This window comes from Rhagoletis pomonella, unplaced genomic scaffold, assembly GCF_013731165.1.
Source record: "Rhagoletis pomonella isolate Grant_MI unplaced genomic scaffold, Rhpom_1.0 Rhpom_scaffold_00009, whole genome shotgun sequence".
Taxonomy (NCBI): Eukaryota; Metazoa; Arthropoda; class Insecta; order Diptera; family Tephritidae; genus Rhagoletis; species Rhagoletis pomonella.
The window spans coordinates 36,584,213-36,600,930 of NW_023458563.1; the positions used below are offsets into that span (position 1 = coordinate 36,584,213).

Consider the following 16,718-nt stretch of genomic DNA (forward strand, 5'->3'; position numbering starts at 1 on the left):
GTGCATCCGGTCGTCTTATTGGGCATAGTGTTGATGCTCCACTGAATCTGGCGTAGCTTATCGTCCCATCGTTTTTTCATCATCGGCGGTAGGTAGTAACATGGACAAGATGATGCGATTCGTGCGCTCGACGTGCCCGTTAGCGCGTGGCGTACGCACTGCGTTGAGGACGTGTTTAACGTTATTGTCGTAGCAAAACTTCTGAAATGCTTTCGAGGTGAACGCCGTTCCTCGATCGGAGACGATACGTTCCGGCATTCCAAGGTATCCCGTGACTTCTGTCAACACCTGGATTACATGGCTGGTTGCGGTGCTCTTCACGGCGCGAATGATAGTGAACTTTGTAAACGAGTCGACGATTACCAGGACGTGCTCGTTGCGCTTGGAAGACTTTGGGAATGGACCCAAATGATCAACGTGGATGGTCGTGAAGGGTATCGGCTTGACGTTGTCGTAGTGGTATTGACCCTCTCGTCGTCCACCCGGAGTTTTGTTAAGGGCACAACCTACGCATGACTTGATGTAGCTCTTCACGTAGTTGCGCATGCGAGGAAACCAAAACAGATTGAGTATGCGCTTTATCGTTTTGTCAACGCTCATGTGACCTGCTTTATCGTGGCATTCATGTAAAACATGGTATCTTAGCTGTTTAGGGACGACCCACAGGAACTTATCGTTGTATTTCCGGTATAAACGTCCTAGCTGGATGGCATAATCAGCGTGAACTGAGTTTCTGTTATTTTGCATCTCGTCGACGATGTGCTTGATTTTCTCGTCTTGCAATTGGATACTAAATAACCAATCGGCTTTATCGATGATCGTTCTCGAGATCTTGAGGTCAGTGGTTTCCATTTCTCGAGCATCTTCATAAGGTGCACGGCTCAGCGCGTCCACATGTTCCATACGAGAGGCTGGTCGGTGAAGGATCTCGATGTCGAAATCCTGGATTCTCAACCACCATCGGGCGATGCGTGGTATGAGCTCCCGCTTCTCCATCGTCGTTCGCAAAGCATTGCAGTCGGTGATGACTCTTATTCTCTTTCCGTAGACGTAGTACTTAAACCTTTCAAGTGATTCCACAACTGCTAGGGCTTCAAGCTCATAGCTGTGAAAATGCTTCTCATTCTCCGTGGTGGAGCGACTGAAATAGGCGATTGGTTGGAGTTGTCCATTTTCTACTTGCATCAGAACGCTTGCGAGGCCAATGGAGCTGGCGTCCGTATGCAATTCGTGTTCGGCATCGATGCGATAGCTCACCATTGTTGGTTTCGACGTCAGTGAGCGTTTTAGTTTCACGAAGGCTGAGTCTTGTTGCTGTCCCCATGCGAATTCGGTATTCTTACGCAACAGTTTGCGCAACGGTTCGGAGATTATGGAGTAACCAGGGACAAACTTTCGGAAGTAGCCGCTGAGGCCTAAGAACTTGCGAACTTCTGTAACATTTCTTGGTGTCGGAAATTTTGCAACAGCGTTGGTTTTTATTTCGCCTGGACTGATGCCCGCGGGGTGTAGCTGATGTCCTAAAAAGGTTATTGTTTCTTTGAACAGCTCACATTTGCTTACGTTTAACGTGAGCCCACACGATCGCAAGACTTGTAGTAGGCGTGAGAGTTTAACGTACATCTCGTCGAACGAATTGCTGCAAACCAGAATGTCGTCCATGTAGTGGAGCATGTCGCCCTTCTCCACCCGTTTCTGAATTTCTGCCATGAGCCGATTAAAAACAGCTGGTGCGTTCTTGAGCCCAAACGGCATGCGCTTGAACTCGTACAGCCCATCAGTAGTGATGAACGCTGTAAACTTTCGACTATCGGGGGGCCATTGCGATCTGATAGTAGCCACTATTCAAATCGAGCGATGAGAAGTACCGGAAACGTTTAGCCTCTTGCAGCCGTTCTTCGATGTTCGGGACCGGGAAGTTCTCTTTCTTGGTCAGCTTATTGATGCGTCGGTAATCGATACATAGTCGATCACTTCCGTTGTGTTTCTTAACTAGTACGACAGGGCTTGCGTACTCCGATGTGGATTTCACAATGATGTCATGTTCCATTAACTCGTTAACCATGCTGTTCACAATGTCTCGTTTTGGTTCCGGAATGCGGTAAGGTGCTTGAGATACGATTTGGTTACTCTCAAGTTCGACACTAGCTTCAACTACGTCGGTTTTTCCCATGCCGTTCAACCCATTTGAAAACACATCAAAGTAGCTCTCCAGAAGACCTTGCATTTTAACTCGCTCGCTGGCGTTGCTGAAATTATACAAAAGTTTGGAAAATTCGCTATCGGATTTTACCGTCGTTTTTATTGCTCGTTTATTTTCAAAAAAGCGTGCGACCACTCTCGATCTTCATCGTAACGTTGGTGTTGATGATGACGTCTTGGCCCAATAAAACATCGTGCTGCATTAACTCGTCATCAGCGATGTAAGCCTGCGCCCTGATGACAGCTTCGTCGATAACCATGTCCACGATTATGGCCTCGTAGAACATACGTTCACCTCCGCAAATTCCTTTTACTTGTATACAGCAGTTACGTCGTTCAGCGTTTATATCTTCGGCCACTGACTTACGAATGATGCTACACTGGCTCCCAGTATCGATAAAAGCGATGTATGGTTTCGATTGTATATAGATGATTTTGTTGAAACATCCATCCAAGTTCGTTGCCCCAAGTTTCCGTGACGTTGCGGTCGTTTTGTCACAATTACCACCATTCGGATGAACTTTGTTGCACGTTACGCAGCGGTGACGTTTCTGCGGTAGTGGACATTTGTTGGAGAAATGCCCAAGCTCTTTGCAATTGTAACATTTCAATTGCGACCTTGGTCACATTTATTTCGTTGTTCCGCCTAATTTCGCCTTGACATCATCTCGTTTATCTAGATGATTCACTTGTGGTTCGCTCAACCCTCCACGATTAAAAAAAATAGTCTTCTAGTGCGTCTCGCATCTGTTTCATCGTTGTGAATTTCATAGCTGCTATGCTATGCTGAAGTTCGCGGTGTTTTAAACCTGCTCTCGTATAACGTATAACTGCTGCTTCACTAAGTTTGTGGCGAACACCTAATTCTGAAACTCGGAAACAATATTCCTTCACTGTTTCTTTTGGTCGTCTTGTTGCGTTGGACATAACAAAGTGAATTTCCACTTCATCTTGTACTGACCCAAACTCATGTTGTAAAGCGCTAACAAAATCAGCCCATGTAGTATGCAATGTGGGTGATGCATCCAACCACATACGTGCAACGCCTTTTAATCTAGTGTATACAGCCAATAATACGAACTTGTCATCCCATTGATACGCCTCTACTACTTTATTGACTCGATCAATAAATTGCTCCACGGTAATACTTGCGTTGTTCGTTGGGTCAAATTCCGGCAGGGTATTTGCGATTTCTTTTACAGACGCGTGTCGCATAGTCCCACTCGTTGAAGTATACTCGCTGCCTCGAATGCGTGTAGTTGTATTGTTGCATGTTGTCATTGCGCTCTCAGTGTTTGCTGAATAATTCTCGTCTTCATTTCGTGCGGCTGCGCTTCCGTTGACTGATGCTGCGCTGTCAGCGTTCGCAGCGCTCTGCACGGTGTCGTTTGCTGTGCCCTGCGCAACCTGCGATATGCTCGAACCAGTGGCAGTGCATTGCGCTTGTAAAAGCTGCGTCATCAATTCACGCATTTGCTTCATTTCTTGTTGTAGCTGCGAAATCGTTGATGTATCGGATGCCTCTTCAAAAAACGTTGGCATCTTGAACGTCTACTTCGTCAGTTGCCTCATATGTGCTGAGTCGCTGTATTAATTGATCGCGTGTACCCGTCGTTGGTAACTGCCTCTCTCGTAGCAACTTCTTCAATTGCTCTACCTTTAAATCGTTGATTTTCGTCATTTTTTCGTAAATTCGTTGTTTTTTGTTTTTGCTGTCGCCACTGCCGGCGTTGTGTCGTTGCCTATTTGTCTGTAGCCGTTTCGTTGCAAATCCTCTGCGTTCCGTTGTTGTGCCGCTGTGCCCGAAAAACTTTTCGTGGCAAATTCGTTGTCGTTTTACTCTATGCCAAGAAATGCTTGCTCGTTGTCTTTGCGCAGTTGCTGCGCATACGAACAATTGTATGTATGTACGTGGTACACACACAAACGTTTTTGCGCATGCAAAGAAAAATCTAATACACACGTTTATTTGCGAAGTGGATTCTGATCCCACTCTGAACTATAGAACACGCTTTAGATTTTAATATTTATTTTGAATATAAAAAACTGATTCACAAAGGAAAACTGCAGGATGGTTTACTTAAATTAATTATTAGAGAAAAATACTTAGAGTTTACGATGTTGCGTGTTCTACCCGACGATTGCGATTCGTTCTCTCTTCCCACTCGTTCGTATGTATCTACCCACTGACAGTTGTCGCAGTGTTGCCGTCTCTCACGTTGGTTGCAGAGTTACCGTCGCTTACAATTGCTAACTATAGGCTATAGGTAAACTCACAATCTGTTCTAAGCTATTCGAAATAAAATTATAAAGGAGAAATTATGTTTCCATATGAAGAGAATTGTTGAGCACCAACACAGGTTGTTGTCGGGCGTTCCACTGTTACTAACTTGGCATCTTTCTCTTAATTTTGTGTATCACCTCTCAAAGATGGTATTCAGGTGGATACCATTTCAATTTTTCGAAGGACTTTGATAAGGTCTCTCACTCAATCTCATTGCTTAAACTTGAGTCTATCGGCTTTCACTCTGCATTTCTAAAATGATTTAAATATTATCTGTCTAATAGGACGTTGTTTGTTGAAGCCGAAAACTGTATATCCCACTCTTTTGTGGCAACATCAGCTGTTCCCCCCAGGCAGAATCCGAGGACCCCTTTTGTTCGTTATTTTTATAAATGACATCGGCTCCTATTACAAATTTAACTCAAACCTCAAACTTTTTTGTAGAATTAAACTTGTCGGATGTTTCTTTTCTGCAACACGATCTGAGTAACCTGATCAGTTGGTGTAATATCAACCAGCTTTACTTAAATATTAATAAATGCTTTCATATGTCCTTCTCAAAATCTTCAAACATTTTTTTTTTTCTAATAACAATATCTCTAGCACTAGGTTAGCCTCCATAAAAGAGTTCGTTGAGTTAGTAGTTAATCACATCTCTTATCATCGTTTATACTAGTACAAAACCGCGTATCAACAAAATGCAAAACAGCGTATAAAGATAATGCAAAACCGCGTATGTGAGGTCGCATAAATTATTTTCTAGAGAGTAAAAACATTCGTATTTCAAAATCGTTCTTTTTTTTATAAAGCAATCGCATTTCTGACTAGTATATTTCAGGAAGAATGAATAAGGATTGAACCAAGAGCTTTTGTGAGCAAATCAAATTTTTGGCAAAAAATTTTAGTTACGCGGTTTTGCAGAACGACGATACGCGGTTTTGTACTTTAACGGATTGCGTCAACACCATCCCGAAGGAACTAGTCGTTGCTCCTTCCAAAAACTCTACAGCTACATCTCAACCCCCTACAACATCTGAAACCATCGTTGCTGTTTCCAAAAACTCCACATCTGCACATCAACCCCCTACAACATCTGAAACCGATTACGTTAACCCCGTCCCGAGGGAATTAGTCGTTGTTCCTTCCAAAAAATCGGTATTTGCATCTAGGTTCTCAAAAGATACCACTGTCGATGATGTGAAGGGGTATTTAACATCCAAGCTAAAAGCATATGAGTTGCATGTACGTAAGTTCAGATTCGCCTAAGAAAGAAGCATTTCTTCTTTCAAAATAGACATATCCGAAGACTGTTTTGAATAATGAGCCCATCTTTTTGGCCAAGCGGTGCTTTCATTCGCGAATTTGAATTTAGATCTAGACCGCAAGGGCAAAATTTGGCTCAATTTCCGCCTTCCACCTCGGCATAAAAAAATTAGTAAGTAACCTCACCATTAGCATTTACTACTAAAATGTGAGAGTTTTGAACACAAAGCTATCGAGGTTACACTTATAGTCCCATGACTTTGACCTCAAAGTATTGGTGTTTACTGAAACCTGGCTCAAGCCGAATGTGTTCAACTCTGAAATTTTGTGTCCTAAGTAAGAGTGCTTCGAAATGACCGTTTAAATAAAAAAAAGGTGGAGGCGTCTTAATAGCTGTCCAGACTGACCTTTCTTCTGAAGAAATTGAGTTCACTGACACCGATGAAGCTGAATTCCTCTGCGTTCGAATAAGATATCATTCTAATAACACTTATAAACACTTATCTTGTTGCTACTTATATACCATTTAACTCGAGCCTTTCTGTTTATTTAAAACACTCCTCCTTACTACCCTCTCTACATGTCATGGTGAAGCCCTCCGACACTGTTATTGTCCTGGCTGATTTCGGTCTTGCGGGTGTTTCTTGGAATGTAATAGATGGTATTTCAGTACCAAATTACTCTCGTGATCTCTTCAATAAATTTTTGAACGATCTTTCAGACCTACGTCTTTACCAGATCAACTCTATTAGTAATAATTTAGGTAAATGTCTGGATTTAGGTTTTGTGGATGACGTTTCCAAAGTCACAGTAGCGCGTAGTTATGCTCTGATTACATCTGGTGATTTTCACCACCCACCACTAGAAGGGCGGAGCGTTACTCATTTAAAACTGCAGATTATAGTAAACTTAGGTTAGAGGTATCGAAGATAATTTGCTGAATGCTGAAGATAATGACTTACATTTTAGCAATTCCATACGCCATATTTTCAGTAAAAATCATTCCTCCTGTTAAGGAAGTGTCGTTAAAAGTTGTGCAGAACATTTGTATAAGCCTCTGACAAATATTTTTAATGCTTCCCTAAAACAGGGTGTCTTCCCATCTTCCTGGAAGGATTCGATTATCTTGCCACTTTATAAAAACGGAAGTAGGACTAACATAGTAAACTATAGAGGAATTGCGAAGCTTTGTGCTATTCCTAAAGTTTTTGAGGCAATCGTTACGGAAAAACTATCTCACTTTATTACTTCTGCTATTGACCTATCGCAACACGGTTTTTTCAAAGGTAAGTCAACTGTGTCTAATCTACTTGAATTCACTACTTATGTATCTAATGGGTTTTAGAACAATCTACGAACGGACGTGATTTACACTGACTTCAGCAAGGCATTTGATAAATTATCACATTCAACCCTTATATATAAACTTGATCGAATTGGTTTCCCTCCTATTATTCTCAGCTGGCTTTCTTCTTACTTAGTAGATAGAAACAAACAAAGAGTAATTTTTGAAAATTGTACTTCTCGGGAAATACATGTCACGTCCGGATATCTTGGTCCCCTCTAGTTTATTTTATTTATAAATGACCTTCCTAAGGTGTTGAGCTATTCGAAATGCTTAATGTACGCTGATGATGTTAAGCTCTTTAAGTACATTAGTAGTGCAGAAGATAGGGAGCATTTGCAAGCTGACCTAACTAGCATTTTCTAGTGGTGTGAAGCCAATTCCATGTCACTCAATTTGAAAAAGTGTAAATGCATGTTCTTCTCTAGAAAATCGTTCCACTCAAATTCGTATATGATATCTGACCACAATGTTGAGCAAGTAACCAATTTCATTGACCTAGGTGTAACTATGGATCCGAAACTAGAAGATACTAGAAGTCTCACATAAACTCCTGCGTGATTAGGCCTAGATAAGTGTTGGCTTTTATTAAGCCCTGGAGTAAGGAGCTCAACGATCCTTATGTCACTAAAGTTCTTTTTACCTCTCTAGTAAGACCGATTTTGGAATATGCATCTGTAGTATGGAATCCTAGTTATCAAATTCATAGTGACAGGCTCGAATCAGTGCAGAAACAGTTCCTGTTATTTGCCCTAAAACATTTACGTTGGGACTCGTCTAAAAATCTCCCACCCTACAAAGATCGCCTGAAGCTTATAGATTTGCCGACATTCAAAGTCGTAGAGAGATGCTTAGGGTCCTTTTTTTTAATTAAACTAATGAACGGGATGGGCAGTAGTTCCTTTTTACTGAGTGAGATAAATTTTTGTACTCCTGCAGGACCCTCGAGATATTTTAAACCTATTGTGTTGAGTATTTGTAAATCAAAATTTAAAAATGCATGATGCTTTTTGTGGTTTATGCCAAGACTTTAACAAGCATTATGATTGCTTCGACAAATCTGAATCGCGTTTTGTAATAAAGAAAACTTTCCTCACATGTTAAATAAATAAATTAATATATTTAACCGGGAACGAAAAAATTACACAATATCTATGACTGCTTAGTATAATTGTAACAGCTTCGTATATTTTCGCGACCGCTTAAGACAATACGAGCATGGATCGGAAACTCGGTCTTTCTGACCAAGCCCAACAGTTCGTCCACAGGGCGGAGCGGAAACTAGGCCTTTCCGCCTGCCTCACATATAACGTAATGACTTCGGAACCATGGAGCGGAAACTCGGCCTTTCCAACCATGAGAGCTTGTCCACAGCGCGGAGAGGGAATTAAGTATTTCCGCCCGCCACACACAAAAATAGACTGGAGACTAGGCCTCGCCAGCTACCCAACTTGCTATTTTATATTGTTATTATTATTATTACAAATGAATATGTATAATTATTTTACTCTGTAATATATCATACATACTTAAATATCTAAATCTTTTTATCTCGCTTGTTTGTAAGAAAACATTTTTCTGTAGACTATACAAAGAAGTAAATAAATATGCATACGACTTTAAGGATCCCTACTCTAAGAAAGCGTTATTTATCTCTTTAGTACACTTCTATTATATGGACGGCTAATATGCCACCAGAATCGAAATAGTGCAAAGCAACTTTGTTCGTTTTGCTTTAAGTTCCCTCAATTTTGATGACCCGATGCCATCTTGTAATTCGCGGTGTAAGCTTATTAACTTACAAACTCTTGAAACTAGAAGAATTGTCCAGTTGCTTATGTTTGGTTATGATATAGCTGTTGGTAAATTTTCCGTGCTCTTGCAGAATTTAACAAGATCTCAAAGGTCTAAGTATTGATTTTTCGTTGGCGAGAAATATGTATATGCAAATAGTCTATTTATTAATTTCTCTTATAACTACTTGTGTATCTAAATCTATAGTATTTAGTTTTAATTATCATTGTCTTATCTGTTATCTAGTCTGTAAGATTGTAATCATAGACTGAATATACTGAATAGAAAGCTAGTAGAGAATGCCTACTATCTTTAACATGGTGGACCGGTTCCGGTCAAGGGATCTTTCGATGTGTACTCAAGCAGTAGCACTTAATATCACACCGAATATTCAGTGTTTCAGCATTTTACAGGACGTAAGGTGGAATCATCTCTCCACTTTTCCTTGGACAAGCCAGATTTTGCGCTGCTACAGCCCAAATGCATTGGATCGTTATTTTTAAATAGTTCTGAGGAGTTTTCTGATACTTACATATGGCGATTGTGAAACTACGGACAGGTTTTTCACTTTAGCAATTATCATACCATGGTCTAAGTGTGTCTATGGTAACCGCCTTAATCCCACCTATCAGGACCATCGGTCGATTTTACATTTGCACGATATAGCTTACCGTTTATTATAATTTTGGCTTTTTCCTCGCTGTGAGCATCCAACGATTTGTGCTCCATTGAATTGATAACATCCTTCGGTGCGTTAGTTACCGGTGACGACAATTTAGCAAATGGTGTGTCTGTTACTGTCCCAAATTTATCCTTCAACTCTCCAACGTTCATGACACTATTAAAAATGGCGTTATTGTTACCGGCTAACCGCCCTGCCAGTACCATTTGGCCGGGTTCATTCACCATTATGTAGGTCTCAATAGTCGGTAGTCGCGTGGCGCTTTGGTTGATGCACATCAGGGTCGTGCGCACTTCAATATTTCTTCGGCCGATTGTGGGACTCTCTTTGGTATTGATGTATTGAATTTTTTGCAGCAATTGTTCTACGTTGCTTATACTCTGACCCTCAATATAGATTTCGTTCATTTGCGCATTGGTTTGTACCTGCGAGTCGGCTTCTAGCAGACTTTCTGGTGGTGGCAGCAAATGCTCGGCACAGTTGGTGCCACAGCGGACGTCTTCTGGCGACTGCACCGAATTGAGCGATACTTTTATTACAGAAATGTCACCCTTGAAGCCGTGTTTCAAGCGGGTTTCCGAACTTTGGTAGCATGCGCCCACGGCTAGGGTCGTGTTCACACCGTGCGCCGCATGTAGTGGCCAATCGTCTATCACTTCGGGATTGCTGTGGCGGTCCTCCACGGAGTTCTCAAACCGCACGCCGTCAATGTATAACTCCACTTTAGATGATTGCTCAACATTTAGCACATAGTGATGCCACTCGTTGTCGCATACCTGCGGAATCTTCCAACGCCACTCGGCAGGACTGAAAATATTTAGGTCGCCATCATTAAAATTTTTACGCAGCAATAAAATCAGTCGGCAATTTCGAACGAATAACGCCATGTGGTGACGGTTCATTCTGTGATCATCAGCGCTACATATCAAGTGCTCTTTGATGTGTTTGCTGGCGGTCGCCAGGCTGTAGTGCCTGAAAATGGTGACTATGCTGAACGAGCGCGTCGAAAAGTCATGGTGTGTAATCAAAGCATTAGGCACAATCACGCCGGTTGAGCCATCGAAATGAAAAACTGGTTCGAATCCCTCATCACAACTCAGATCTTTTGTCCACTCAGCATTACGGGGCAGTAAGTCAATCAAAGAGAGACCCGTGGAGCAGTTGGTGATGTCTCGATCGCAGCCGAAGGAAATGTGTTTTGTCTGAAAGAGAAATAAATTTTAGATGCGTAAAAATACATACAAATCTGAGTGACGCTAAAGGGAATTGACCTCAAAAAAATAAAACTCCGAAGTGAGAGAAATGGAAAGTCCGGTAACTTTGTTGAGTACAGTGAAAAGTTACACAATTATACAAAGCTGGGAATTCCATGAGTTCGACATAATTAAAAAAACAACTGAACCCCTGTGGTAAATTGAGAAGTTTGCCTTTTACCTCAACAACAAGCTGTTTGCATTACTCTTGATAGTAGACTAAGTAATCTCTCCGAGTCTACGCACTAACGTGAATGTAAACAACATTAAAACTTGAATGACTAAATTATTTACCCTATTTTAAATGAGTTTTCAATAATTGAAAGAGAAGTACATTATACTTACCCCGTATAACGGAAAATAAATCAATGACATTGGAGACACCGTTAATTTAAATCAGTGGTGCACAGCGTTGGCAGAGCTCCCAATACAAGCGCAACATTTTTATACCCGAGCGCACTTGTGCACGCCCACTTATGTTTACATGTGTATATCTTGGTAACCGCTGCACCAATTACTTCCAAGCTTGGCAAAGTTGTTGGCCTTGGTACACCATACCAAATTGCCGAAAAGTTTTAAAATCGGACAATAACCACGCCCACATCCCATATAACGGTAATTTAGAGAAATGCAAAATCTTCGATAAATCAGTAAATATTAAAGCTAATTTATTCAAAATTTATGCTTGCAAAAATTCTTAACCAAGAAATACGCTTATGATAAAATTTTGGAAAATGGGCGTGGCACCGCCTACTTTTGATCACATATATGTATCTCGGTAACCGTTCTACCAATTTGTACCAAACTGGGTATGGTTATTATGTTTGCCACATAAAAGCAAAACGTTGAAAATGATTGAAATCGGACTAAAATTGAGGCCGCTTTTCATATAACGGCAAATTACAGAAATGCTTGAAACTTCAATATTTCTAAATTTAAGGACGCTAATTTACTCAAAATTGATACACTTCGGCTTACCATGTAGTGGTAGCTTTCGGAAACGTGAAAATCATATATTAAATACTTGCGCCGGGTATTTAATGTTCGGCTCCCCCCGAACTTAGACTTTCTTACTTGTTGTATCTGTATGTGTGTACTCAGCAAAACAGCTCGGGCATGTGATGCTTACAGCATGAAGTACAAACGCAAACTGACCGACTGCTAGCGGCGCATATGTTCAGCAGCTGCGCACACACGACCACAGTTGCCGTTTTGGTCCAAATGGACCAAATTTGGTCCATTTCTTTTCGTCTGGTCCACTGGTCCAATTCTTTTTAAAATGGTCCATTTCACATGCCTTTGGTTAGGTTATTATCACCCTTTCTCTTCATGCAATAAATTCGCGTTTTAAATTTTTTCTATTTAATTCATGAATATTCTGCCCTATGTTGAATATCGTCATCGTCAGTAAAAGTGACGATACAACCATCGTCAGCCATGTTACTGATGCGCTGACGAGTAACTTAAAAAAACTGTACCAATATAGAACGCTTTTGTGAAAGCCGAGTAGCTCCCGGAGACTCCCGTGTGCACCACTGATTTAAATTAACAGCTAATCTATTGGTTTGAAGGCGTTGAAATAAGAGATTTCGCAATGATGTGCCTTCCAATGCATTTTTTACTTAATCGTGATTAAAGAAATAAATAATTATACACTAAACCAAAAACGCCTTCTTTAACTCACTTACACGCGAAAATATAATATTTTTCTAACCAAAACCTATTAAATACTTTTTTAAATGCTTTAAAACTAGGTACCAGATCTTGGTAATTGTTCGAGGCCTTTTATGATTCCGCACGAAAATAAGGACTGCAGTTAACCGATATGCTCTTACAATGTCAGTAAATTTGTAAGTTGTAGGCAAAAGCCATTCAATCATTCTAATTTGTTTTTATTAAACTGAAAGTTATTTTCGAGATAACTAACAACTCTCATCCCCCTTTTTAAATAGATTATACTCGATTACGCAGGTTCGATCTCTGCTGAAGTATAGAAAAAAGAAGACTGATGAGGAGCTGTGGTGATCTCCGAAATAGCTGCTATAACTTCTACCGCTTAGACTTTGTTGCTTTTTCATTTTTTCCTAACAAACAATCGTGGTACAAAGCTCAATAAAAATATTAAAAATAAAATGTTAACAAGCCACAGTAACATTGACATTGACTCCACCATATGATCACAAATATTAGTTTCTTCTTACTTTTGCTTGTTGCAGAAAAACAAATCAGACAAAATTTCTGTACGAGATGATCCTATAAACGTCGCAGGCAACCGAATGTTCTAGAAGGAGAATCCTGATGTGTGGCCAACAGGAAGCAGATGTAGTTTTGAAAAATTTATATGGATATTGCTTCAAAGTAGAACATATAAGCTATGGAATATTGCTAGAAAAAGTAAAAGAAAAAAACAAATTGCAAGCAATACTTGTAGCATTGAGCAAGGATGACATGATAAGAAACTCTCTCATTTTGCTTCCGAGTAGCTTAAACTCGTTTTCTGAATTTGTAGCACTGTCAAATAAAGTTGGACTGAACAGCTGACAAGCAAAATAGCGAGCTCTTGATACACACAAAACGCGCCGAATTAATTTCAATGGATTTCCTGCAATCACATTACAAAATCTTGCTTAAAGATAACGATTTGAAGAAAACACATTTTAAATGATAATTTTTAACAATAAATAATGAAGAAGACATTAAAATTCCAAAACATTTGCTTGTTTTGTTAAATGAAAAAGTTCACCAAAATTCACTCAGTAATTCTCCCCATATGTATTTCGCTGATGTGGCAATATTGGGGGATGTTATAAAAATGCACCTTTTACAGCGCTCTCACGAGAGAAAGAGTTTCGTATCATATTATATTTTGCATTAACGATGCAGTTATTAAAAAAGACAAGTTAACAAAATTGTCATATAATGTACATGGGCTAGAAAACAAAATTTTATACTGAAATTTGTTTAAATATGTAAAATCTTTTTAAATGTTCGCTGTTCTTGAAACTCACGTAGTTATGGGGAAAGAAATAAATTCTTAAAAATTTTTAGGCAGTGAAGGAAAAAACACATGGTCGAGAAAGTGGCGGTATGTTGATATGTGTTAGGAGGAATTTTGAAAAGAAGGGACCACCGGCTACCGGCAGAAATTTGCTTAATACCAAGGTTTATATATGTATAGGTCTTGGCTAAATACCGCGAAATCGAAACGCGACTACGAAAATCTTGAGAATTTGTTTAGAGAGGAAGAGCTGATTAACCCGATTTTTATAGGAGTCATGAACATTAGGAGAGGAAGTTTACAGAAATATGCCGACAATACTTATACTGATCCCACCGCGAGAGAGAAAGTCTAAGGACACAACACAAAACGCTAGAGGTAAAGAGCTTATTCAACTGTTTGAGGATTATGGGGTGGTGACCAATTGGGTGAATTTACGCTTGTAGTAAATGATGTATGCGCCGTATCACAGGCACTACTGGCATATAGATACTTTAAGTTTGCCTATTGTGCTGAGTATAAAATTAAAAGTCACAGAGATACCAAGACAAACACGTTGTAGGCCTACCAAAACTTTTTTGGAAGGAAAAGTCGCCTGAACGCTACAAAGAACAATTGGCTGAAAACGTGAGAGCGAAGTTAGAGAGCTTGGTGTATGGCTTGGGGAGGCGGTAGACCTCATCAAGACAAAACCAAAAGTGGTTTACTGTCAAATGCTCACAAGCAAAAAAAAAAACTGCTTATAAGGAACTCTGGCCGTATGGCAACGCTTGGGATAACACGAGTAGAGCACAATACTTAAAAGCGTTCAAAAGATATAAAAACATATGTTAAAAAGCTCGGCAATATTATTATGGACGTTTACAGCGTACCATGGATAGTATTAAAAACAGCAACGGCTGGTGGAGAGTAGCACGAGAAATAAGAGGATAGACTGTATCAGAATCTCTTCTTAGATATCACTTTAAGATTCTCCTAAACCCTCATCAGATTTCGCATGACATTCAGTACGCGGCGATGTACACTACAGATGATAGAGTTGATGCAAAAATCACAATTTAAGAAGGAAAGGCGGTGTTGGGAAAAGTCAAACCGAACAAGGCGGCTGGCGAAGATACCGTACCATATGAGTATCTAAAACATGCTCCCCAAATATTTCTAGAGGAAACAGTTAAAACCTATAATTCAATTTATGACGAATGTGAAATAGACGAGACGTTTGTGAAATGGAGACAAAAGTATTGCGAGCATTTACAACTATATCGTTTATGAACTGCATAAGGAAACTATTTATGGGAGTACATATTAAGTGAGAGGTTATATTTACGATCGGGAAGTAATAATTTCATTAATGAGTTTCGGAGGAACTACTCTACTGCAGACAACATACATAACCTTTCGGCAGTCGTACAATTGAACTTTAGCGAGAACAAAAAAGTATATGCGTTCTTTGTCGATTTTAGGGCATCATTTGATAAGGCGGATCACAAATCTCTGATATAAAAATTATTTACTTGGCTCCTAAAGCGGTGAGATTTATTGAGATTGTACAAAAACACAATAGCGGCAGTTTGCATAAATCGCGAGCTATCCGACGATTTCGAAACGCATTCCGCGGTAAAAAAGGTTATTTTCTCTCTCCGCTGCTATTTGCTCTATACCTCAATGACTTGCATGACTTTCTAGGATGAGGACTTTGGATAGAATAAATCAATATACGACTTCTTATGTATGCGGATGACATTGTGATCCTGGCAGACGATATAAATATAGTGCAGAGAAAACTGGGCGAGTACTGCAATATATGGAACATGGAAGTCAGTATGGATAAGTCAAAAATGATAATTTTCAGAAGAGGGAGAAAGGTTGGAATCGACGAAAATTGGTTAATTAATGGACAACAACTGAGAGTCGTTCAAGAGTACTGTTACCTAGATGTAACAATGACTCCGAAAATGGTATTTAGACAGAAGTGCAAAAGCCTCACTCGAAACGAAATGGAAGTTTTTTTTGGCTGTATGCAGAACTATGCAAAGCTACGCAAGTTTGGGGAGGTTCGCATTTTAACGAGGTTGACAGCCTCCAAACATATTTTATGAAAAAATTCCTACGGCTCCCTAACGCAATGACGACGTATATTATAATGCGAGAAACAGATGCTCTCGTCAGCTATTTATATACTTTAGATCTACAGCCGAAGTACATTTAAAACCATTTTTTAAATACAACAGCGAAAGGCTCCATATCAGCTTTCTAGGAAAAATTTAAATCGAGAGATCATGTGGGTGAAGCAATGGAATGCATTAGGGCAGGGGTTCCAAAACATTTTTCATCTTGGCACCCTTGTTGTGCTAAAAAAATTTCGCGGCATCCCTACTCTTCAAATGTCTACGAAAACAAGAAAACACATTAAAAACTTTATGCTCCTTTAGCTTTAATGTAAGGACTGAAATTGTTTAGATGTTTTCATTATTTCCTTTTAGTTTATTGGGAGATTTGACAATTTTACCCTGAAATCATTTGACGCTGAAAGCTTGCTGGTGTATTTGTTTTTAACCGACTTCACAAAAAGGAGAAGGTTATAACTAATAATAATAAGGTTATAACTAATAATAATTATCAATTCGTCGGAATATTTTTATATATTTTTTTTTATGTACATATGTTACTGCATAACTTTGGACCACGTTGCCCGATTACTATAATTCTTTTTTTAAAGGAAAGGTGTTACTTCACAGGTGTTCCCATTCCAATTCGGTTTAAATCTGATCATTGGACCATGAATAGATTAATGACAATCGTAAATTTTTATATGGGAATCGATCGGTCGGTTTTGTTTTTTGCTTAAAAATTACTTGTTTATGTAAGCATTTGTTGAAAATGCAGTCTCACATAGA

General features: G+C 39.6%; 1 protein-coding gene across 1 annotated transcript in view; it reads right to left on the bottom strand.

The window, feature by feature from the left end:
* LOC118745764 (calsyntenin-1-like) overlaps positions 1–16,718 on the bottom strand; it is a 152,991-nt gene that overhangs the window by 54,034 nt on the left and 82,239 nt on the right. The window contains 1 exon segment of the mRNA XM_036479417.1: positions 9,560–10,772. Within this exon segment, the coding sequence (XP_036335310.1) occupies positions 9,560–10,772 (1,213 nt within the window).